Source organism: Myotis nattereri, assembly GCF_964212035.1.
Source record: "Myotis nattereri genome assembly, chromosome: 13".
Taxonomy (NCBI): Eukaryota; Metazoa; Chordata; class Mammalia; order Chiroptera; family Vespertilionidae; genus Myotis; species Myotis nattereri.
The window spans coordinates 46,415,842-46,441,331 of record NC_138088.1 but is presented as its reverse complement, the minus strand read 5'-3'; the positions used below and the strand labels follow the sequence as shown (position 1 = coordinate 46,441,331).

The window sequence follows — 25,490 nt, the reverse complement described above, 5'->3', positions numbered from 1 at the left end:
TTTTGACAAGGAAGCTAGTTATTTATTTTTGTTTTATTTTGTTATGGTTTACAGGAAGGAGATTTGCCCAGCTGGACACTATGTTGTGTTATAAACAATAATTAAACACAGTGCAGTCCAGCTCAGCACAGAGGACCGACCAATCCATTAGAATAGAAGCTGAAAAATGCCACCTACATCAAGAGTACCCAAAATATGACCAGTTTCCTCTATGGGAAACCATCAAATGAAACAATTAAAAATATGGGAACATAATTAAGTGGGGACATGTTCACTGGATTTCATTTTACTAGAAATAGTAAATAGAAATCCCATAAATTCTAAAAATATCCATCAGTATGGACAAAATTATTAAAATAATTAAATAATGATATAATCACAATGAAATAATGGTGTGAGGTTTTCTGAAGCATAATGTAGGAGAAAGCATAGTATTTTTATGCCTGATATGATTGACTAATATATATGTAATATATAAATAGTATGCATAGTATAGCTATATAGTTAATAAAGCAGCATTATAAATCAGAAAACTTCCAATAATATTTACATGATTATAGGTTGAGGGTACTATCTGAACTTCAAGTAACAGAAAAATTGTAATGAGAAAAGTAAAAAGATTTCAACAATTTTTTTAAACTAAAAAGTATGTTAAAAATCATAAGATAATTAAAATCCAAAGAACAAACTGGTACAATATTGAAAAAAATTAAAGACCATATGAAGAACGCATAATAAAAAAGGAGCAAGAACAGATGGTCACATAAAAGAAATACAATGGCTAATAAATATATGAAAACATGTCTAAACTCACTGATCTGATAAGAAATGCAAATTAAAACAAGGGAGATCCATTTTTGCATAAGAAATTAGATTACTTTTTAAATTGAATTGATATGAGATGTAGTGAAATGGTATTTTAATAGTTGAAGTGGAAACTGGTATAAACTTTCTGGAGAACAATTTAGCATGACAATACTTATAGACATATTGTTTTGATAGTCTACCTCAAAAGTTATAATAATCAGACCTTGACCAAATAATTACTTAAGGTTTTCATAACAACATTCCAATGGTTTTTGTAATAGTAAAGTTTTAGAAGCAAGATCAATGTTAAATGATGACCGTTATATAATTATTGTATATCCACCAATTAGAATACAATGCAAGTAACTGTAAGTTTTAAATTATGTTTAGAAAGCATAGAGGATGGCAGAAAATATGTTCAAGTTTAGCCCGGCTGGCATGGCTCAGTGGTTTAGCATCAACCTATGAACCAGGAGGTCACAGTTCAATTCTCAGTCAGACCTTATGCCTGGGTTGCAGGCTCAATTCTCAGTGCGGGGTGTGCAGGAGGCAGCCGATCAATGATTCTCTCTCATCATTGATGTTCATATCTATCTCTCCCTCTCTTCCTCTCTGAAATCAATAAAATATGTTCAAGTTTATTTTTTAAGACTACAAAATTTTATTAACAGCATGTTCTGGGCTGTGATAAAAATTTAAATATGTTTACAAAATTATTATATTATGATGGGAGGAAAGTATTAAAAAATATATTTAAATTTTTAAGTGATGTTTTCTGGGCAGCGAAATTATAGATCATTATTTTATTTTTCTGCATTTTCTTAAATGTTTAAAACAAGTTTATAAATCTCATCCACTATGAGAACATTTAAACTTTTCCCTCGGAAAGTTTATCATCAATGAGAGTCAATTGTCTCTTAGTTGCATGGATCGATCTCATGTTCTTCACATAACCAACCACATAGAAAAAGCATTTAAAAAGCATATGTCTCTGATTCTGGAGACACCCACAAAAAGTCAGGGAAAAGGAAGAATAGAATCATGTTTCTATTTCCATCTAGGAATTTCTATTGCATGAATTAGGTGAGTGGATCTTTGAATCCGTGTTTAATACACACCAATCTTTTCAGATTTCCCAAGGCAGAGTCAAATACGGCCCCTTCTTTTCATAGTAAAGAAGTCATTAAGTACATAGCATATATATATATATATATGTATATATCCTGATTTCTCCTCTCTCATAGAACTGACATGTGCTAAGCATAATTATCACATGAGTCCAGCACATCTTGATGGCATCCAAGGAGACGGTGAGCATTCTGCCTTCCTCGGTGCACTGGAAGACTGACCGTGTGTAAATTCTGAGCATTGCCTTTTACTCTTAGTATTAAGGCAGCTATTCCAAGACCAAAATGCAACCAGACGTAACGCCATGAGCAGCTCCCACCAGCAAAGGAGAAACTGCTTTCTGCTTGCAAGCTGAGCTTTCACATCTCCCCTCTTGACCTTGCATGTATTATTTTGAATGTAATGTATTTTTAAATTGCTTCACCATTTTAAAAATGCAAGGGAGAGCTGAATTAAATATTATTTGTGGCATACCCTGGTTTGCAAAGGACCTCTAAATCGGATCCCTTATATCAGGTCGATGCCTAAATCCTATTACCCGAGATTGCAAATGACTGTGTTTGCAAAATTGTAGATGCACATTTAGAGACAGCTTCAAAATTTCAGCCCATAATGTTAACTTTGTTTGAAAAGGCCTTGATTTTCCAGGAAGCAATCTCAAACCATTCTGCCTATTCCTTAACTCTGTCTCTGTCGTGGATAATGCATTAATAGCCTAAGGATGACTTGGCACGTGGCTCTTCAGGAGCCTTAGTCTAAGGCAGCCGTGGGCAAACTACGGCCCGCGGGCCGGATGCGGACCATTTGAAATGAATAAAACTATTGAAAAAAAAAGACCGTACCCTTTTATGTAATGATGTTTACTTTGAATTTATATTAGTTCACACAAACACTCCATCCATGCTTTTGTTCTGGCCCTCCGGTCCAGTTTAAGAACCCATTGTGGCCCTCGAGTCACAAAGTTTGCCCACCCCTGGTCTAAGGTCTAAATGAGTTCTGGCTGAATAGATGGAGCCCCTTTTTTTTCAGCAAAACCTATAATGTATTTAAGAGCAGGTGATATCTATAGAGTTTAAATTGAGGTAAAGGTACAAGAGGGTTCACTCCAACCACTTTATCTCAAGGTAATCATTCCCCATCTATAGCTCTGTATCTCTGCCTTATGTCCTCTACACCCACAGCTGCTACCAGACTGAGATGGCTAACTCTAGGATCAAGACACAAGGGATGTTTGTGTTTTAAGGGAAAATAGCACTTCTCCATATGGTTATGTACACACACATATATATATACAAAGACACACACACACACACACACACACACACACACTCAGAATTAACAGCATTCTCAGAAAATGCCATCCTGCCATCAAAATGTAGAATACAAACAGAACATAACAGAATAGAGTAGAATAAGATCAGACAATGACAGTATATTAAATTAGCTTCATTCAGACAGAAGATAAGGCTCTGAGTTCTGTTACTCAACCGTTAAAGCCCATAGAACCTGAGCATCAAAATGTCAAGAAGCTCAGGACATCATGATATTTCCCTACTGAAAAGGTAGCCCCAAACAATTAGCAAAGGTCAACATCTGGGAGTTGATACCAGTAGAGGGAAAATGGGGGAAGTGATCCATGACAGAAGCAGTTACCTTATGTTCAAAAATAAACAAGCAAAAAATAATGACCAGGGTGAGGTGTATTGGTTATCTATTTCTGTGTGATAAATTACCATCAAACCTAGCAGCTCAAGACAACAAATATTGATTATCTCACTGTTGGTATGGGTCAGGAATCTGGGCATGACCCAATTGGGTGTCTCTGCCTCAAGGTCTCTCACAAGACTTGGGTCAGTGTGTTTGCCAGGGCTGCTGTCTCATCTTTAGGCCTGACTGCAGAAGGATCTACTGCCAAGCTTGCTCACATGATTGTCAGCAGGACTAGGTTGTTCCTAAATGGAACTAAGCTTTGAGCTGAGATCCTCAGTGCCTCACTTACTATTGGTTGGAGACCTTCCTCAGGTCCTTGCCACATGGGCAACTCAAAACATGACAGTTTGCTTTGACCAAAGAAGCAAAAAAGGATACCCCTGCCTGAAGTGACATCTCATCACCTATACCCCATGCTATTCACTAGAAGCAAGTCACTGAATTCAGCCTAAACTTTAAGGGAGAGGATGACACAATGGCATGGCTTCCAGAAGCCAGAGATCATTAGGGGCCATGTTGGAGGCTACCTACCACAAGGAAGAAGTAAATATCACTATAAATAAACAGATATTTACAACTTTGTTCATATATTTAATGATAGGCATTAAAACACTCAGAATGTATATATTTTAATGTAATTATTTCCCTTCTAGTGGTGTTACACCGAAAGTATTAAACCCTATTACCAATTGTCCCTCCTTGATGCTTTAAGGGATATTCACCTAAGGGGTAATACATTGATTTGCTGAAAGTCAGAGATGGGGAGGTAAAGAGGGAAGAGACTATAGTATAGAGGGGCTCTGGAAGGAATGATCAGTGGACAATAAACCTCTGTGACCAAGAGCCCATGGAAAGAGAAGGGAAAAAATGAGAAATAACTAACATGATGATCAGGATTTTAGAGAAACAGATACAGAGCAAGGAGTTTTAGGAAGACTTGCTGTGTTGTGTGATGGAATGCTTCTTTGCAACTCCCTCCTAGACATCTAAAAGAATAATCACAGCAATTAAACATCAGAAACAAAGAAGCGATAATTACAGAAATTGAGTCTTCAGCTACCACTTGGCTAGCCAGCACAGGCACTAACTTTTATATTTCCCCATGGGACATATATGAAAGTGGCACAGAGTGGAGGAGAGATGAAACCGAATTATCAGGACCTAGAGATTTATTCCTTCTGCTACACAAAGGGAAGGGGGAGGGTGGCAGCAGCTGGAGGAATCTCGTCTTGCTCTTTGCAAAGATAGGAAAGCATAGCCCCTCCTCTACTTAATTTCCTTCAGAAACAATGACAAGGCTTATCCAGCTTGTTGTACTTTCCTTCTCCAGCAACGTGACTTCCTAGTTAGCTGACTGCCTTACTATTTCAAGAGTTCATTCGTGCCCTAGTTGGTTTGGCTCAGCAGATAGAGAGTCGGCTCTTGGGCTGGAGTCCCGGGTTCCATTCCAGTCAAGGGCACATACCTCGGTTGTAGGTTCCATCCTGGCCCTGGTCAGGGTACATGCAGGAGGCAACCAATCGATGTGTCTCTCACATCGATGTTTCTCTCTGTCTCTCCCTTTCCCTTCTACTCTCTCTGAAAATCAACGGGAAAATTCCTTGGGTGAAGATTAACAAAACAAAACAAATAAACAAAAAGAGTTCGTTCATGGGGATGTGAGTGAGAGCACACTGACGCTGAGACACTGTCCAGATTGAGCAGAAGGCTATGGTTCTACAGCTGGAATATCAGAGAAACAAGTATTCCCTGTTTCTGCCTCCGTCTATTGAGAAATCTTAATTGTTCCAATACAGACCAAATAATAATTGTAACAATAGTTACAGACCAAATACTAGTTGGTCTGAGAGGACAAAATAACTTGGGATAGTCGGGGCATTGAATCAAGAGCTATAATCCAGTTTCCTTTTCTCTCCCAGAACTCTGAACTGTGTGTATAAAACACAGCTGGTGTTCACAGGATGCTTCGGAAATTATATTTTTTAATTCAGAGCATAGTTTTGTGGGTATAGACAGCATCAGGTGAAGCCATTCCTTCCAAAGACATTGGTGTAGGTGTTTATATGTACAAGGTACTCGTCACCACCACCTCCCTGCCACACAGACAACACACCCACCCCTCTCTTGTGCAGGCCATAAGTGACCATATCCTGACTTTTTAAGGGAATTATACTAAGGTATTCAAAAGAGACATGGAGTAGGTACCATTTCAAACGGTGTGAATTTTGTTTTACTTTTATATTAAGCATATAATTAAGCATATCATAGGTTTTAGTGCATGTTTCCTAATTTCTATTTCTTTGACTTTCACCTCCACTGAAATAAAAGCAAGATACAAGTAAAAAGAATTTCACTTTAGAGCAAGGACTAGGAAGAGGCAAAATTATACCAAACCAACTTTACCTTGTCACAACCAAGGCAAAAATAGTATGGATGTATAAAGCAACACTGATCAGTAGAGACACTTTCTGATTAGGGGCAGGGCTCATGTTCCATGTGGAACATGCATTCACGCCTATAAAAGCTTTTTGCAAAATGTGCTCCCCAGAAATTGTTCTAAAGGATTTATCTGGTGTGACATGAGATAAAGGTTCCGTAGTGAAATAAGCATAGAAATAAACAACTTCAAGTTCGGCAGGCTTCTTCACTGGGGGCTTCCCAATACCCAAACCTGAATCCTGAGTCTTTAGAGGGTAGAGTTGGATCATCAGTACTTAAAGTTATTCTAACACAGAAAGACTGAGGAAAAGAGAAGCATTTTGTGTAGTGTTCTTCAGAATACATTTCAAGAAATACTGCCTTTTAGAATAGGTACATAAAATGTTTCTTTTTTTTTTTTTTTTTCAAAAAGAAGGGAGATTGGTACGTAGCTAAGAGCATCTGGCCATGACCTTCTCATGGAGCTCTCTAGCCAGTGCTTCTCCAACTTAAAGTGCACATTAAATCACCTGGGGAGATGTTATATGCTCCTGATCAGTAAGTGTTGTCTGAGATTCTGCGTGTCTAACAACTTCCCAGGTGATGTTGAGTTGCTGGTCCATGAAACACACTTTGAATAGCGAAGGGCTAGAACACATGTGCCTTCAAATGATGAATGTATCCAGGAACTGTTCAGAGTGCTATGCTGTCTGACAATCCTTTACACAAGAGGGTGAGTCCACGGATGGGGCTTACCAGTAAAACCTGTTGGGGGTGATGCGTTCATGCATGAGTTGCCAGCGTCTCCCAAAGTCCATGGAGCTGTAGAGCTGCAAAACAATGAAGTGAGGAGAGCATGAGCATCAAGGCACACTTTCCACAGGAATACCTGGAGCATGAACATCAAGGCACACTTTCCACATGAATACCTGGGTCATCCCCCTGGAGAAGAACATCCCAGCACACCAGAGAGCCTAACACACCCTAGCAGTCATCTGATTTATCCAGATAAAATTATGTGAATATGACTGTGCTATGCTTATCATCATGCCTCCCAGCACAAGTAGGTGCTTAATATATATCCAATCAACTGATGCTTGTGAGCTGAGTATAAATCCATGTCTAATGCCATCCATCATTCTCTCTTTTAGAGGGTAAAACCTTTAGTAAAATTGTATCTTCCCTTTTACTCAAAGTCTTCAGCTATGTCTAAAATAATTCAGCCAGATTTTTTTCAATTTTACAACTCCTATGTGTAAGGTACTCTGGTGAATATCAAGATAAAGAAGAGGTAGGCTCTGTGCTCAGAGAGAAAATGGAACACCTATGTGATATGAAAATACTCATCAGATGGGATCTGAGCTAATATTATATGCAAAATATTGGGCTCTTTCAGTTTCACCTCTTACTGCTCCTATATATAATCTAAGTGAACTGGACTCCCCAATGCCACTAATGATACCAGGCTTATTTATACTCCCAGGTCTTTGCAAGATGGAAAAGATAAGGCCACTCTTGTGCCTAATGGAAGATTAACCATCCATGCAGGAACAGCACAAGTGTGACTTCCTGCTCTGACCACTGCAGCCCACGCATCTTTCTTCCTTCTCAGTTTACTGTACTCATCGCGTGTTTCCACTGAGCACTAATCACAGGCTAATCTATATGGTTACATCTTTCAGATTTGCCTATATTTAGTTGTATTTATACTCTGCTGCATAAATCAACAATTAAAACAGGCAGGTAGGGGTGGAAAGCAACTCAGAGAATGAGAAAAAAAATTCCAGAAGAGCACCAGAACTTTGGAAAAATCAAAAACAACCCTCTGCATGGCCAATACAGTCAGATTCTACTGTCACTTATTCTATGGATGTAGAGTCTGATCCCTTTATAATGCATAAGGGAAAGGCATTATAAAGAAACTTATAGAGTGGGGGTTATTTTCTATTGAATGCCTGAATTATCTGATCTAATAATAATAGTAATAATAGTAGTAATAATAATAGTAATAATAATGATAGTTCAACAACATTGCTCTGTCACATACATTTGAGCCTTAAAATGACACTGAAAGAAAGAAAGGACAGTTATTACTAACTTAAACTCCTGCTTTCAAGCAATTTTTGATCAACCCAGGCAGAGTTAATCACTCACTCCAGAGTCACTGCTATTTTTGCTATCTGCCTCTAGGAAGCTGTTCACGCTAAGCCATTTATGGTTGGCGTGCCTCTCCTCCTACTAGACTGTGAGTCAAAGAGGTGCAGGGGTCATGCCTTATTCACCTTATACAATGTCTGGCACCTAACAGGTGAACACATAAATCTCTTTCACAGCTAAGCAAACTCAATCTTGGAGAAGTTAAGTTTTGGTCAAACGAACTAGGATTTAAGTTTTCTGATGCCTAGAGCATGTCTCATTCCATGTAATCATGATATATAGATTATAATAAAAATTTTACCATGTTTATACTTCCTCCACAAACTATTTTAGGTAGAGAAATTGAAAAAGGCCAAAGTAAGTGGCCCTCAAGTTTACAGAAATGGGGTTAGGTGAAGAACATTCCTGTATTGCATTCCCAGTAGCTCCTCACCCACGGGGATGTGCTACCAAGTATAACACACCCAGGTAACTGGTCTGTCTATTCAGTTCTGAGGCCATAATCATATAGCCCATATAGAAACCATTTTTGCATGAGTTTCTGGTAGTTTCAAAAAAGCTTTAAGGGACTTGAAAAAAATTTGGCCTGTTTCAATTTAATTCAGCAAATATTTATTGAATATTGGCATTATGAACTACATACAAAGTCTCTTTCTGTCCAGTAAATGACAGATGTATATGTGTGAGAGAGTGAAATTATTATACTTACTGTTTTTTAAAAAATATATTTTTATTGATTTCAGAGAGGAAGGGAGAGGGAATGAGAGATATAAACAACAATGATGAGAGAGAATCATTGACTGGCGGCTCCTGAACTTTCCCCTCCTGGGGAACAAGCCTGCAACCCGGGCATGAGCCCTGACCAGGGATCGAACCTTGACCTCCTGGTTCAAAGGAGATGCTCAACCACTGAGTCATGCTGGTCAGGCCATACTATCTTTTGATACTTAAATTAGCCAAAAAGGTAGTTAAGGAGATATATTTGCATTCCCATTTATAGACTAAAATACACTTGGTCTACAAAGTGACTGCAGCAATGATATGAAAAACTAGGACATCTATACTGATTTAGGGGATGGAAAGTTTATACTATACCACACCAACTCTACACCAACTCTCAACTCTCATTGTATTTTTTCAAACTGGGCCCTCACCCCACGAGTAAGTCCTAACTACTATAGTTGCCCGACTCAGCAGATGTGAAATGCCAGCAGCACTCATCCCCATCAGTCTGAGTCCCTTTCTTTATTTACCAGCTCAATGAATACAACTAGACTAGCTCTACACCATTATATGACAGAGCACACAGAACCACATCCAATTCTTTAAGCATCAAAACGAGTAACTGCTGACAATTAAAGCATACATATAGGTACATCACACATAAAGAAGGGAAATGGGGCTAAGGCTAAAGATCTAGAAGCTGAGAAATGGGCAAGATTAACAGAGGTAGAAATGGAACAATGAGGCTTTGAGAGAAATATTTCCTGTGCAAGGCCTTTGGAGATAAGTGGTGTAGAAAGGAGAAAAGGTGAATAGAGATTGTACTGGGTAGAAGAGACAATGAGAACAAAGGTGTTAATGTGCCTAACGTATTGAGCTTGGCTTGTGGGGAAGGTTTTCAGAGGAAGGAGGTTAGAGATGAGTGTTACTGGCCAAAAGGAGGTAGAGGTTGTCTGTCTGCCAGTGTGTTAATCTATCTCTCTTTCTATCCAACTGTCTATCTATTTGTGGATGTTTCTATATTTATCTATATGTATATTTACATTGGGGTGGTTTAGCAGGAAGAACAGGTTGGTTAGGACCAGAGCATCCCACTGAGAAGTACATATACAGGACATGGGTAAACCATGAGAGTCACACTGACCATGTACGAGTCTCAATTTTCCAGGAAAATAGTCAGTCCCTCCATCAAGAGGATTCTGGTAGTAATAGGATGCCCCCTGCCCCAGATCCTGCTAGCACTCCTCTCATCTTTGGCTCTGCCTGACAGAGAAAGAACAAGAGATCAGCTGCTGATCTCCTCATCCAAGCCTGCCTCCCCTGTCTCTGGTTTTGCTTTTTCAGCTCTTCAGTTTGACTGATGGGAGAAAAATTAAATTGAATTCTCTGCCTAGAGGCGGATTCAGATGAGCAGAAAGAGCAGGCTCCTATTCATTAAGGGCCTTGGGTTAGCTGCTTTGTCTCTCAATCTAGTAAGTTGCTGAGTCTGAAACAAATTTTATTCTATCAGGAGCTGGATCTTTGCAACCTCTCCATTTGTGCATGTGTTCATCCATTTCTTCATTCATTCATTCATTCATTCATTCATTCATTCATTCATCTATTCATTCATTCATTTAGTAAAAATATATCAAGCACCTGCTATGCTTTAAGCACTGAACTAAGTGCTGGGCTTACAAAGGTTTAAAATGCCCAAAAGAGTGGAAGACAGCCGAAACCGGTTTGGCTCAGTGGATAGAGCGTCGGCCTGCAGACTGAAAGGTCCTAGGTTCGATTCCGGTCAAGGGCATGTGCCTGGGTTGCGGGCACATCCCCAGTAGGAGATGTGCAGGAGGCGGCTGATTGATGTTTCTCTCTCATCGATGTTTCTAACTCTCTATCTCTCTCTCCCTTCCTCTCTGTAAAAAATCAATAAAATATATTTTAAAAAAAGATGTATATTTAAAAAAAAAAAAGAGTGGAAGACATAAATTCAGACAACTATACTGCCATGCAATAAACACCATAATATTAATACCAGTTATCTATGCAATTGAGCTTGGGGGGAACTGGTCTTTTCTTCTTCTGGTTATCTAGATTTTTAAAATTATTGTGAATATGTATTACTTTAATAATTGAAAAATTAAAGCTCTACCATTCAAATAGAAGTAAAGCACATAGGCAACCATTCCATAATAAGTTTTAGAATAGTATTTAATGATATGAAAATGTTCATAATATATAATTTATTTTAGGATAAATTATATAATTACGTAATTTTTAATTTATTTTTAAATTTTATAAAATATATTACAAAACCTGAGTTTTTAAACTTATACATTTATAATAATAACTTTCTAATATACACATTATATTTATCTCTAAAACCACCTTTTAAAGACTCAAGAAGTAAAATTCTAATTTTTTCTTGAGGGGATTGGAATTAGACAAGGCAATATGGGATTTTCCATAAAATGGTGTCTCACAGAGATTATCATGAATAGTGGTGAATCCGTCCTTGGACAGGCAGGGTATTGGCTCACATATTTATATAGTCCTGCATGGCTTCAACCCAATGTGCTGCATGCAACATTCAAATAAAGTGTATTTTCCAATAATAAATATCTTTAAAAACAGTCCTTGCTTATGCAAAGTTACATACACAAGACCAAGTTGTCCTTCATACCCCACCTTATGACGCCCCTTCCTTCACGGACATCAATCGTGATCTTTTACCACAGAGCTAACCAGATCCTCTCCTTCCTTCCTTCCATTATATGTCACGGTCTCATATCTCTTAACAAGCACGCCTTCAGTAGCAACATGCACAGAGCCCTAAATGAATCATCAGAACAGCTGGAAAATATGAAAGAACACGCTCTTTTCCTTATTGATTCAGTTATTAGTTCCCTAATTACATCAGCCTGCCAGGGAAAAGCATCTGATAGCTGAAGAACTAAAGAGGCAATTTAATCAATGTAATAATATTCCACAGGAAGAACAAATTGTATCTGAAAAGCTTAAGTGAGAAAAATAATATGATTGCATTGGGAGGTTGTAGGTTGAATCGTGTCCCCTTGAAAAAGATATGTTGAATACCTGACCCCCAGTATCTCAGAATGTGACCTTATTTGAAAATCAGGTTAAAATGAGGTCAGGGTGAGCCCTAATCCAAAACAACTGACACCCTCATAAGGAAAAAAAAATTTGGACACGGAGACAGACAGGCACAGAGGGAAGATAGTGTGAAGGCACGCAGAGAGACCATGCAAAGATAGAGGACTGTAGTGATGTGTCTAAAAACCAAGGAATGTCAAAGACTGCTGAAAAGTCACCAAAAGGAACAAGAAAAGAATTCCCCAGTAGGATTAGGGGGGAGCACGATCTTGCCAACACATTGATTTTGGACTTCCAGCCCCCTGAAGTGTGGGACAATAAATTTCTATTGTTCAAGATCACCCAGTTGGTGGCATATTGCTACAGCAGCCATAGGAAACCGGTACTGGCATCTCACACCAACCACCAGGAGGAATCGTGGCAAATCTTGCCACATTTCTGTTGTTTTGTTGTCTCCACACCTTATCATTTAGTGGTCAGCCCAGAAGTCTGGGTTAGGGCCAGGTTGTGGAATCTGGGGTTAAAATCCAAACTCTCATTTTCCAGTATTTCCCTGTCCTATGCATTTTCACTGCAATCCCTAAGGACATTTTTTTTTAAGAATAAATAATCATATGGTGGCAACCAGACATACTGAGGAAAAGCAACAAAATATACATTTTTATAGCAGTTTTTGGTGCTCCAGCTAGATTCCCTAGAGCCAGTAGATCTCCCATGTGGAGGGAAGGATGGTTAGAAACTCTTTTAAATAAAAGCTTCCCCTCTAGGCAAATTCAAACTTAATGCCTAACTGTCCTAATTTTTTTTCTCAAAACCTATGGAGTTTAGGTAGCATTATGCTGAACTGTGGTCATGAGAATTTTGTCTTTCAAATAAAATTAGGCTAATTTCTGCTCAAAATAAAAAGGGCTCTCCACCTATTTTCTTGGTATCCACAGGGCAGGTGGGAGGGCGTGGCTGGACTCTATAGGGCTATAGAGCAGGTGGGAGGGCTTGGCTGGGCTCTGTAGGGCTTCAGGGAGAATCCCTTGGGCAGGGGCAGCATTTGTGGTAGTTGGAGAGAAACCAGGGTCACACAGCAGCAAAGAGTCCATCACAACATGTGCCTCTAGTTCCTTCCTCAGACATTCTCCAAGAAATCTCTCTCTCTTTATATATATATTTTATTGATTTTTTACAGAGAGGAAGGGAGAGGGATAGAGAGTCAGAAACATTGATCAGCTGCCTCCTGCACGCACCCTACTGGGGAGTGCCCGCAACCAAGGTACATGCCCTTGACCGGAATTGAACCTGGAACCCTTCAGTCCGCAGGCGGACGCTCTATCCACTGAGCCAAACCGGTCAGGGCAGAAATCCCTCTCTTGATAGCTGGTGGGGATAACAGCACCCAATGTCCCTCTAAGCTCTGGGTACATAAGAACTTCTGTCCTCAGCAACCATTTTCCTTTGCCCTTGGAAGATATAAGACATCTAAACCATAAAAAAATGTTTATTTAAAAATATATACATTCACCTAGTCATGCCATTCTTTTGTAGGAGTCACCATTTTTCTCCCCTTTTGGAACATTTCTAGCCATAGAGGTTTGATCTCTCCCAGATGGCTTATATCATTCATCTCTTTATTCAACAAATATTGATCAAATGTCTATTAAGAAGTAAGAACTGTTCTATGGGTTTAGGGTACATCAGGGAGCCAAACAGACAAGAAGTCTCTGGAGTCTTACATTCTAATGGAGATTAAAAACTCAGATGATTGGGCTCAAATCCAGTGTGAATATATGAAAGACTTGTAAGAAAAATACTACCATATTTGTAACCAGTTCATTTTGATGGCATTTAAAACATTAAGGAAATGTATTTGATTACCCAAGAAGATTTTCCCCATCTATATCGAAACACTTAGCGATCTTTGTTTTCCTGCTTTTGATAGAGTTCAACAAATGTTTCACTTTCCTTTCAGACCTAGGAAAAACACATGTAAGTGAGTTAATTCTCTGTACAAGGCATTCACCACAATGCTAGGAAGAAACAGGGAATCCAAAGAGCTCTTGTGAATAGGAGAGTCAGTGAGATCAGGCTCTATACTTTTCCAAAGGAACCTGAAATTTCTGATTTTGTATGGGAAGTCTACATATTTTTAAATTTTGGTTAAAAATTTTAAATATACTGAAGGAGTGGTCAGTTCTGCTGGGTTGGGTGCTGGGCCATGAGTTGAGTCATAATGAATGAGTAGAAGTTGGCCTGAAGGATAAGTTCCCCCGACACATTGCAGATAACAAAAGTGGAAAATTCTGGTCATTAGAGAAGATGTTGGAAATAAGACAGAAACATTATCTCATTCTCCTACAAAAGTACAATTTACTTGGCCCTAGTTCAGTGAACATTGGTCTGATCACCACATCTAAAAGGAGAATGAGCAGAGATGGAGAAGGATCCAAAGGATTCAAGAGGAACCTGACGTGCCCAGCCAGCATACTCAGTGGTTGAATGTTGACCTATGAACCAAGAGGTCATGGTTCGATTATGATCAGGGCACATGCTCTGGTTGCAGGTTCAATCCCCAGTTGGGGGTGTGCAGGAGGCAGTCGAACGATGATTCTCTCTCATCATTGGTGTTTCTATCTCTCTCTCCCTCTCCCTTCCTCTATGAAATCTCTAAAAATATATTTTAAAAAAAAAGAGGAAGAGAAGGAAACAACTCCACATGAATGTGGGTGTGAAGATAACCTAAAGACTTGGAGATGGACTGGGAGAGTGAAGGCTGTAACAGCAGATGAGTGTAGGGAGACATAGTTGTTTATTAAATTTATAAACTCCCTCCCTTGAAACCTAAGAGGCTGGATTACAACACCAAGGAAACAAGAACTACTTTTTTATTTTTATTTCAGGGAGGAAGGGAGAGGGAGAGAGAGACAGAAACATCAATGATGACAGAGAATCATTGATTGGCTGCCTCCTACATGCCCCATAGTGGGTATCCAGCCCACAACCTGGGCATGTTCTCTGATGGGGAATCGAACTGAAACCTCCTGGCTCATAGGTAGATGCTCACCACTGAGCCACGCTGGCCAGGTAAGGACTATTTTTAAAAGTAAATTTATAAGACTCATGACTAAGAAGTTGGTTAAAAAGTCACAAGATATCCTATAAACAGTTTCAATCATTGTTTGAGACTCAGGGCTTCTTAAAATTTTTCATCAAAACATCTCTAATTGCCGAAGCCGGTTTGGCTCAGTGGATAGAGCGTCAGCCTGCGGACTGAAAGGTCCCAGGTTCGATTCCGGTCAAGGGCATATACCTGGGTTGCGGGCACATCCCCAGTGGGAGATGTGCAGGAGGCAGCTGATCGATGTTTCTCTCTCATCGATGTTTCTGACTCTCTATCTCTCTCCTTTCCTCTCTGTAAAAAATCAATAAAATATATTTTAAAAAAAAAAAATCTCTAACAGCCAAAGGAATCTGGGGGTTTGATCATAAGCAGGCTGACATAAGGGCAAATATTTTTAATTCTCTAATTCTTCCTATAAAATCCCATGGATATTTTATAGACTTCACTATATCTGTGCTTAGAATAAAAGATAAATTTACAAGTGAATTGAACCCTCTTTAAAGACACTACATATCTATCATACTTTTTATTCACCACTGTCCTAAGGGTGTGTTTTTGAGCCTCAGTTTGAAGAAGAGGGGCAAGTGACAGCCAGAATGTCTGACACATATTAGGAACTGGGGTATTAATGATGGGGTGACACATTTAACTCACTCAAGTGTGTTTTGTACAGGGTGATTACAAGTGGAGTTGTGTTCATTTCTTGATGCCTATGCCAACTGGAATCCTGGACTTGATATTGGGAGACACCCTGTGAGCAGGGTTTTCAGTTAAGTCTTCTTACTAGTAGTTATAAGGAACAAGGTCAAGGGAAATGTAGTTTTGGTGATGCCAGACTTGCAAGCAAGTGGTTGCATTAGATCCTGTCAGCTAACATAGTAAGCCTTATTCTGCCTGAGTATACCCTCAGTTTCAGGGGCTACAAGTATATTTAGAGAGCCAAAGCCTCCTGTCTCCCAAGCCAGTATTCTACTCCCTCCTAGAGGTGCTGGTGACTTTAAAGGCCCATTTGAGAACAAAGTGCAGATGATGCTTGTCCCCATGTTCCCCAATGCCCACCCCAAAGTACAGAGTGCTTTCCTCCAATTGTGCATGTAGCAAAAGGCTCATAATGATACCGATGCCTACACTCTGTCAACAGGGTGCCACCATGCTCATTTCACACTGACCTTCTCAAACATGCCATGAACTTTATCCATTCTAAGGGCTGTTGCACATTCTGTCCCCTTTACCTAAAACCCCCTCTTTGTCTCTGTACTTCTCCCTCTTTCTATTCATGTACTGAACTCCTACTCATATGTCAGGTATCAGCAGAAATAACACTTCCTAAGGGAAACCATCTTTGGTCCCCTCCTGCCCCAGATAGGAACAGGTCCACCTATTATCTGCTCCCATGGCTCTCCATTCTCTTATTTCAGAACATTCATCAAAGTATGAAATTATATGCTTATGTAATGATATGATTTAGTCTGTCTTTAATTCTAGGTAGTGGGGATCACTACTTTAATAGTCCCAGGTGCTTAACACAGTGCCAGCTACAGGAGAATAGTTGCTCAATAAAAAATCTGCTGAATTAATACATAAATATTGCTCTTAAAATTTTCAGAATTCTATTCCTTCCAACTGAAGGTCCCCTTCTCTTCTCAAATTTGTCTAATTCTACTCTACTTTTAATATTAGTTCAAATCATCTCCTTTCTAAGCCATCCTTTGCCACACTTGGACAAAAGAAGCAAGATTACAACAGAAAGACTAAAGAACTATGCTTAAAAGCAAATTCATAAAACTCATTACCATAAGAAGTTGGTGAGAAGGAAAGAGTATCCTATAAATAGTATCTCTTGTCTCATATTTAGCACCCAGTGCCCAACCGGGTTATAACAACAGGTTTCTCTTATAAGCTTTTGAATTGTTTTTATTTAACTCATCCAAATATTGATCAATTCATTCATATACTTATGCTTCAAAACTTCAGCCCAGCCGGCATGGCTCAGTGGTTGAGCATCGACCTATGAACCAGGAGGTCATGGTTTGATTCCCAGTCAGGGGACATGCTCAGGTTGTGGGCTCGATCCCCAGTGTGTGTGTGTGGGGGGGTGCACTGGAGGAAACCAATCAATCATTCTCTCTCATCATTGATGTTTCTATCTCTCTTTCCTTCTCCTCTCCCTTCCTCTCTGAAATCAATAAAAAAAAGATTAAAAAAAAAAAACTTCAGGTAATCTCTTTAAATAGATTAGAGGCTCCTAGATAAGAGGAATCACATCTGAAATATTGATTCCCCCTCAAAGAAACTGCCACTGGGTTCCCTGGCAAAATAGAAATAGAGAATAATACACTTTTATAGCTGGCAGTGGCCTTAGAGATCATCAGAACCGTTCTTCCATACATGGGGAATCTAAGGCTCAGAGAACCCAAGTGACTTGCCTAATGTCACACAGCCAGTTAGCAGTGGAGCAGGAATTCAAACCCAGGGTCCAGACTTCCACCTCAATGCTCTTTTTCACTGCTCAGGGCTCTTTTTTTGTTAACTGCTTGATTTTAAAAGAAAAACAAGTTAAAATAACTTCATAGAAATAATGGCTCATTTGAGTATGCTATACATGAATAACACTGCACCTTGTATTTATCTAGAACTTGTATTTAGAAATCATTTTCACAATTCATTTTATCCTCTTTTATATTGAAGATCATTTTCTGAGCTAACAGTCACATAAAATAATCTTACAATTTACATAGTATTTACCAAAATCCATTCTTTTGTCTCCATAGTCCTATTCTCTTGACCATTTTCCATAGCAATCAGATCCTATTCAATTTTATACATTACTATTCAGAAACATCTCATATTAAGCAATACCCTTTAAACATAAATGTTGGTATTCCTCCGTGAGCTGACGCTATTTATTCTGATCCACATTCCCCTCCCCCAACCCCTTCACCTGAGTTTTCTCTCACCTTAATGGTTTGGTTTAACATCACATTGTATTATTAATATTCACATCATTGTCTACTATTATCCTGGACTTTTCACTGTGTCCAATTTGTCTTTAACTCTTTTCCAAGTTCAGATCTGTTTTCCTTTTCCAAAGGCCTGAATCTAAAACAGGGGAGACCTTAAATCTCTCACTTTTAGGTCATTTATTTAATTTAAGTTACTATTTCTCAGTATAAAAAATACTAATAACACCTGGTTTCAATTTCAAAGAAATGAAGGCTTTACTATCCCCAGCATATGAAACACCATTTGAAACATATCTCCAGGTGGACTTTGAAATATACTTATCATTGTCGTATTAACATATGGCCAGGAAATCTAAGAGTTCATTCAAACTCAAGATATTAAAGAAGAAATAGTGTGTGCATTACAGGCAATTCTTTCAGTGAGATAAGGAAAAAAAATGGGGGAAACTAATTGTGAAGCATTTTCCTGGACATGAATTTGTGTATATGTTGTCTGGTTTAATTAACACAAAATAAGCATTGTGGGATGGTTATTTCTGTCCACACTTCCTGGAGGAAAACATGGAGACCCCATGGGCTTTATGTGCTTGCTCAAGATCGCAAAGCCAATTCCAGAACATCTGATTCCAAAATCAGCGCTCATCCTAACGCACCTAGCTGCCATTGAAAATAAAGCTTTTCAAGACAATGACCTGAATTGTGAGGGACCCCAAACTATGACCTACATGAAAAGTTGTAGAAACTTGGGATTTTTGGCACATAAGAAACTGGCCAATGAACAAAGAGGTTTATAACTGTTTTAAAATATGGAAAAACGTTGTGGAAGGACAATGAGGCTTTCCTCTGGGCTACATCAAAAGGCAGAGGTAGGCCCCAAAGATCAAATATAGATGGAGCAAATGCGGGCTTGATAGGAGAAATACTATTCTAATGAAAAGAACCCCCTGAGGCGGGAAGAAGCTGCCTTGCATGGCAGCAAGTTCTCCAGGGAGTTAGATGGATGAGCATTTGATCAAGGTGATCCTGTCAGGAAATTGAAGTGTCAGTCGAGATTTAAACCAATGAGTTCTTAGGCCCCTTATGATTTTGGATTCTTTATCCAAGAGCAATAATCCTAAGAATAGAACCCAAGGGGATAGTCACCATCGATGCTCCCTAACATTGGAAAAGCTGGCAAATAAACTTTTTTTAAAGGCTCTGAAATGTTGTGAGAAAGGCCCATGACTCTGTGTGGTAGGCTTTGCCAGATTCATTTAGCTTCCCTGTATCTACTGCCTTTGTAAAGGGATTTCCAGCTCCTCCCTTCAAAAGCAAGAATTTATTTCCTCACATCTTGAATTGAAGTTGTCTTTCTTCCTTGTTTTGGCATGAGAACACAGTGGAAATAAATGTTTTGGCTCTGAGTGTAGCTCCTAAGAAACCTTAGGCACTTCCAATCCTTTGAAATGCTGTCACCCCCAGGTAAACAAACTGGTGTTAACCTGATGGAGGGTGAAAAAAACACATAGAAAAGAATCCAGGTACCCCCGTGGAGGCCATCTCTGACCAGGATACAGCCAGCTGAGCTCTAAACATAAGAGAAAGCCCAGCCAAGATCAGCACAACTGCCCACTCAACCACAACTTACCACATACCCATAAATAAATCTAGACAAGACCAGAACTATCATCCAACTAACCCACAGAGTTATAATCAATAATGAATGTTTACTATTTTGAGCCTCTAAGTTTAGGAAGAGTTGGTTACACAGCATTAGCTAGCTGATACATAGACTTAGACTCAAGTCTTAGCTCTATCAATGACCTAACTGGGCTGTTTTGAGTAAGAGTTTATCTCAGTCTTGTTAAATAAATATGATGAATGTCTTTCTCCAAAAGAATGGCTCTCAAATTTCAAAGTTATTGTGATACCTGTTTAAAATGTACATTCCAAGGACTCCTCCAAAATTCTGATTCAGGAGGTCAAGAGTTGAGCCCAGAAATCTGCATTTTAACAAGTTAGCAGATTATTCTAATGTAAATATAAATGCTAAGGGACCACATATTGAGAAACTCTGTCCTAGACAATTTTTAGGGAAGCTAGACATTTATGACTAAGCTCACTCCCCTGCCTTTAGTCAACCTCCCTTCCATCACAGGTAGACAATGTCCAGCTGAGTATTTGGAGTTCATTAGAGATAGGAGAACCACAAGCTTGTTCTAGGGCCCATTAGAGAAAAGTGATTTGACCTATGTCCGACACGTTTTAACTCATGTGAACCCACTCCTAGCTTCATCCAGCCATGGCCTTGACAAAGGAAATGGGCAGACTGTTTCCATTTAAAAACATCCTGACCAACTGCCAGTGCTGGAGCTCAATTAAATAGCAAAAAGCATAGCTTCAGCTAAAATGCACAGTAACAGCTGGACTGTGTTCCCTGAAAGTACAATGCATTTATTACACAGATAATTAGACTTCCCTCTAGATACAAAGTGTCATGGTCTGTGCATTAAGCAAAAGAGACGTACTGGGGTCTGGGCAGCCCTGCCTAAAGCTCTCAAATGGGGCTGATCCTTGGGTTCTAAAACAGGGTGAGCAGGGATCTGGGGTGGAGGTTAGAAGGCAGCCAATGCTTTGAGGGTCTTCTGTTCATGGCTTTACCAATATAAATCAGTGGCTCTTATCTCTTCATTAAAATTGTCTGGGAGTTTTCAATAATACTGATGGCTGGGCCCCATCTCAGAAATATTACATCAGAATCTTTTGGAATAGACTACCTGGGCATAGGTATTTTTAAAACTCCCCAGGTGATTCTAATGTGTAGACAGGATTGAATACTGATTGGTCTAAAGTGGAGGTTGAAAATTTATGATCCACTTTTTTTTATCCACCTATTTTTGCAAAGAAAGGTTGACTGGAATATAGCCGTACTCATTCAAAGTTGAGTTGTTGTAACAGAGAACATATGACTGGCAAAACCTAATGTATTTACTAGCCAGTCCTTCACAGAATGTGCCCACCCCACTCTTATGCACTGACCTCTAATACCAGTTAGAGGGGCCTGACAGGAGTTTTATCCTGAGTGCCTGCTGGCTTTGTTTCACATTCCTTTTTCCAACAAGAGAAGCTCAAAGTGCATAAAGAGAAGATGTCTAACAAGTACTTACTAAGTGTCGGGAACTAAGTTAAACAGTTTGCATTCTCTCATTTAGTCCCTAGGATTACCCTGTAGAGAAATCCATTATCATTCCATTATCTGCATTCTATGGAATGGAAAACAAGATCTGGAAAGGACTAAGTCACTTGACCGAAAACACCAAGTAATTATGTAGGTCAGATGCCAAGGAGGCTGTCTGATTCCATGCTCGTGTACCCAATAACAACACAGCCAAGATTCACAACATGGAAACATGAAACTTCTGAGTCAGGCTATAGTGTGAACTTGGGCAAGCCAATACAAGGTGTGGGGATAGGGGTGGGTTTCTAAGTACCACCCTTAAGAGCTATGGTGAGATTAGGAATAGCATGATGTCTAATAAAATTAAAATATCTAGCAGAGTGAAATAATTATTTTTTCAGATTTCTTGAGTCATTTTTTACTATATTTCACTAATGTATTTTATCCTTGTGCTCAATCAGTAATTTAGTGAGCACCTTCCATGACCCAGGCATGGTTCTAGGTGCTAAGGATACAGCTGAGAACAAGATGCCAGAAAACACCATTTGCAGATTCCTGACTTCATGGAGTTTACATGGTAGTGGGGAAAATGAGCAATAAACAAATAGATATTTATATATTCATAAATAAAAAAACAAATATGTGTGTGTGCATTTATTTACAGTTGATTCTCATTATTCATAGTAGTAATGGTCTTCAGCGTCAGAGCAAACATGACGTAGCAAATACAAAACCTTGTTCCTAGTGGAAATGCAAGGTTAGGTTCCTGTGGGTCTGGGGTCATGATACAAGGTAAGCAAAAGTAGGTTTACAGTTGTTCATAGCCTCTATAATAAAAGGCTAATATGCAAATTGACCAAATAGCAGAACGACTGGTCACTATGATGCACACTGACCACCAGGGGGCAGATGCTCAATGCAGGAGCCGCCTCCTGGTGGTCACTGTGCTCCCACAGGGGGAGCGCCGCTCAGCCATAAGCCTGGCTCATGGCTGGCCAGCACAGCAGCGGTGGCAGGAGCCTCTCTTGCCTCTGCAGCAGCACTAAGGACCCCTCAGGGGACATCCAAACTGTGAGAGGGCACAGGCGTGGCTGAGGGACCCCCACGCCCCCCCCCAAGTGCACAAATGTCATGCACCGGGCTTCTACTGAAATAATACAATAATTAATAAATGAACAATACAAGAATAAACTGTTTCAAGTACTCACAACCGTAAACCTATTTTTGCGAACACCTGTATTTTCATAAAAAAATCAATACACAACCTTGTTTTAAGTGTGTTTATTTTTAAAGACACCTTATTTAATATATATTGTTAATTCATTAACATTGGCCTCCTGGCTAGTAGCACTACAACTCATGTCTGAAGGCAGCTTAGCTAATGCATGCATTTACTACCTCAGGCATGTCACAGCCTTCTGGCCCTTAGGACTCTAGACAGCCTCATGGCCCTGAACTTGGGGACCATTTTTAACAGTGAATCCACCAAAAAAAAATACATAAAATAGACCACGAAAAGGATAATTTCTTACAGTATAAGAACTAAAACAAGAAAGCCGGCAGTCATTTTGTTAAACCTCAGCTGAGAACATGTTGAGAAATTTGCCAACTCAAATTTTTTGCCACTCTTCCATGTCCATGGATGACCACACACATATTTTGAGTGCTGGCAAATATATCTTAGCAAGAAGGTAAATTCTCAAATAGGGAACATGCCAATAATGAGGTTGACTGTATAATATCATACAGAGATAACTTAAAAGAGATCAAAGCAGAATAAGGGGATAGAACATGACTAGTGGTCCTGTTTTATGAAGGCAGACAAAGAAGACCTCTTTGAATAGTTAACATTTGAGCAGAAACATGAATGAAATCAAAGGTCGGGTGAGGTGAACATTCAAAAGAAAGTCACCTAGGATGGGAGAGGAGAACAGCAAAGAGCAGAAGTAGCAGCCTGGGTGGCGCGTTAGAGGAGCATGCTACTCCAGACCAGAGTCGCTGGAGCAGTGGGCCAGAGGGAGGAGCATCCGGAGATGAGGTATCAATGATGACATCATGTAAAAGGCAGGTCTGCCCCAGATGGGACCTTGGGCTTCCTTCTCTACACAATGGACATGTACAGAGGGGTTTGAGAAGGTGGTCACAGGCCCATTTAAGTCTTAAATCTGCTCTATGGAGAGCAGGACATGGGGCACCCAAAGGGAAAAGCAGAGAGAATAGAGGAGAGACCACTGAGGTGGTCCAGGGAAGGGGTGGCAGCTTGATCTGGCAGGCAAGTGATGGAGTTGGGACGGTGGAGGGATTTGCAAAACATTTGGGAGGCAACACCAGTAAGATTTGGTACTGGAATGGCAGTCAGGTCTGAGAGTGCATGAGGGCTCATACAGAACTCTTAGATGTTGGACTCAGTCCACTGAGTAGAGGAAGAAGATGAGAGAACTGATCATATTCAGGATATATTTCGAAGGTAGAAGTGACAAGATTTGCTGCTGTATTGGAATTGGATTTGAGAGAAAGACCCCTCTAAGATTTGGGGGTGTCATCTACTGCAATTCAAATCTGGAAAGGAATGAGTGTGTGAAGATTTCATGAGTTGGTGGCGTGAATTAACTTACTCTTCTTTATATGTGTGCTTGTGTGTGACAGAGAGTGTGTCTCAACTGCATGTGAGACACACAGACAGAGATAGAAAGACAGAGAAGAAAGTTATAATGAAGTAATAGAAACTCATAACCTATTTATGCATGACCCATGGTGTACTCTGCTAAGTGTAAGGCTAAGCAAAAACAAAACTCCCCGGAAGAGCTTGAAATCTAATGGGGGGAACTAACAAGTAAACAGGTGATTATTTTTAAATTTTCAAACAGTTTCTAAAGTCAAAGAGTGTCAAGCAATGCACAAGTCTGCACAGAAAGAACACGGGCGTGAGATCCAAAAATCCTTATCTGTAGCAACTCCAATTTCTCCAAAGAAAGACCCGAGGAAGGATGATTTTCCTGGTCTCCGAAGCAGGCTTTGAGGAGCTTTCAGCTCAGGTAGCTCAGCTGATGATTCAATTGCTGCTAGAATCTCCTTGGGAAAAGGCTTATGAGAAATCTACCCGGGCAGGCCAATAGCCATCATAACGCTAAGTGCCACATAAATGTCTCCTGGCTCAGAGGACAGTGCACAGCGATCAGATCAGATGGCGTCCCATACTCATTCATTCCCCACTGAACCTGTCTGTACATGTGCTTGTTGCTTTTCAAGTGTAACCAAGAGCACCTCTTAGGGAGCAACGCCAACAAAACTAAAAGCCCTCAGCCAAGGGAATCGCCTGCACAAACAAAACACACAGTCCTCCACGGTTTGAGCAAGGCCAAGGGGAGAAAGGGGGCGGATAGCTCTCTTGAGCAAAATCCCTGTTGAGGGCAGGATACTTTTCCTCTGAGTTTATTTTTACCGTTCTCTCTGGCCCCAGCACTGGCAGAGATGAAACCGAAACATAAGGCACAATTCTTTCCTTAGCCCCCTCAGGACAGCAGTTTAGGTCAGCATTTTCAAAAAGAATTTACTTCAGAAATCCAAGAGGGACATAAACAAAGACAATGTAAAAACTATAAAATCATTGCACTCCCAAAGGAGAGGTCCCCGGCCCTACAATAGCAAAGAATGGTCCTTACCAGGCACATATGCCCTATTTCCTTACCCATTCTGTCTGAAAGTTCACGTTCAGAAAAAGCCGCCCTTTACTTCTTAAGTAGGCAGCTCGGGCACACTCCTTGAAGATCTCTAGAAAAATGCCTGGGGTAGAAACTCCATTCCAGTGGCTGTTTTGAGGAAAAAGGAGTGGGAACTGGGGGTGTTGAAGCTCCCCTGCGCAGACAATGCAGAAGTCATATTCCTTCAGGCAAAGAACAGCAGAGGAGAGGGTCCGGGAAAGACTAATCTCATCTCCATTGCTCCTGTCCCTATTCCATTCCTGTTTCATGCAAACTTTGCATTTCAGGGCTGGGGGGGTCCCATAAAGATGGAGTCCCCTCTGAAGCCAATTACCCTGAGATGGGCTTCCATCTTTGTCTGACTGTAAAGTGGGCCCATAACCCTCCCATGTTGGCATTTCGTATGCAAAGGACAATGAAAGACAACAGTTCAATGCCTTCTCAGCTCCATCACTGGATGCAAGAAAAGAATGCACAACCCTTTAGGGAAAACCCAGAAATGCCGCCCATAAAATTACACA

At 39.9% G+C, this 25,490-nt stretch overlaps 1 protein-coding gene across 1 annotated transcript in view; it reads right to left on the bottom strand.

Annotated features, from left to right (window-relative positions):
• Nucleotides 1–25,490, bottom strand: part of SORCS3 (sortilin related VPS10 domain containing receptor 3) — a 523,227-nt gene that overhangs the window by 172,829 nt on the left and 324,908 nt on the right. The window contains exon 5 of the mRNA XM_081104642.1: nt 6,820–6,893. Coding sequence (XP_080960768.1) covers nt 6,820–6,893 — 74 coding nt within the window. The remainder of the gene's footprint in view (nt 1–6,819; nt 6,894–25,490) is intronic.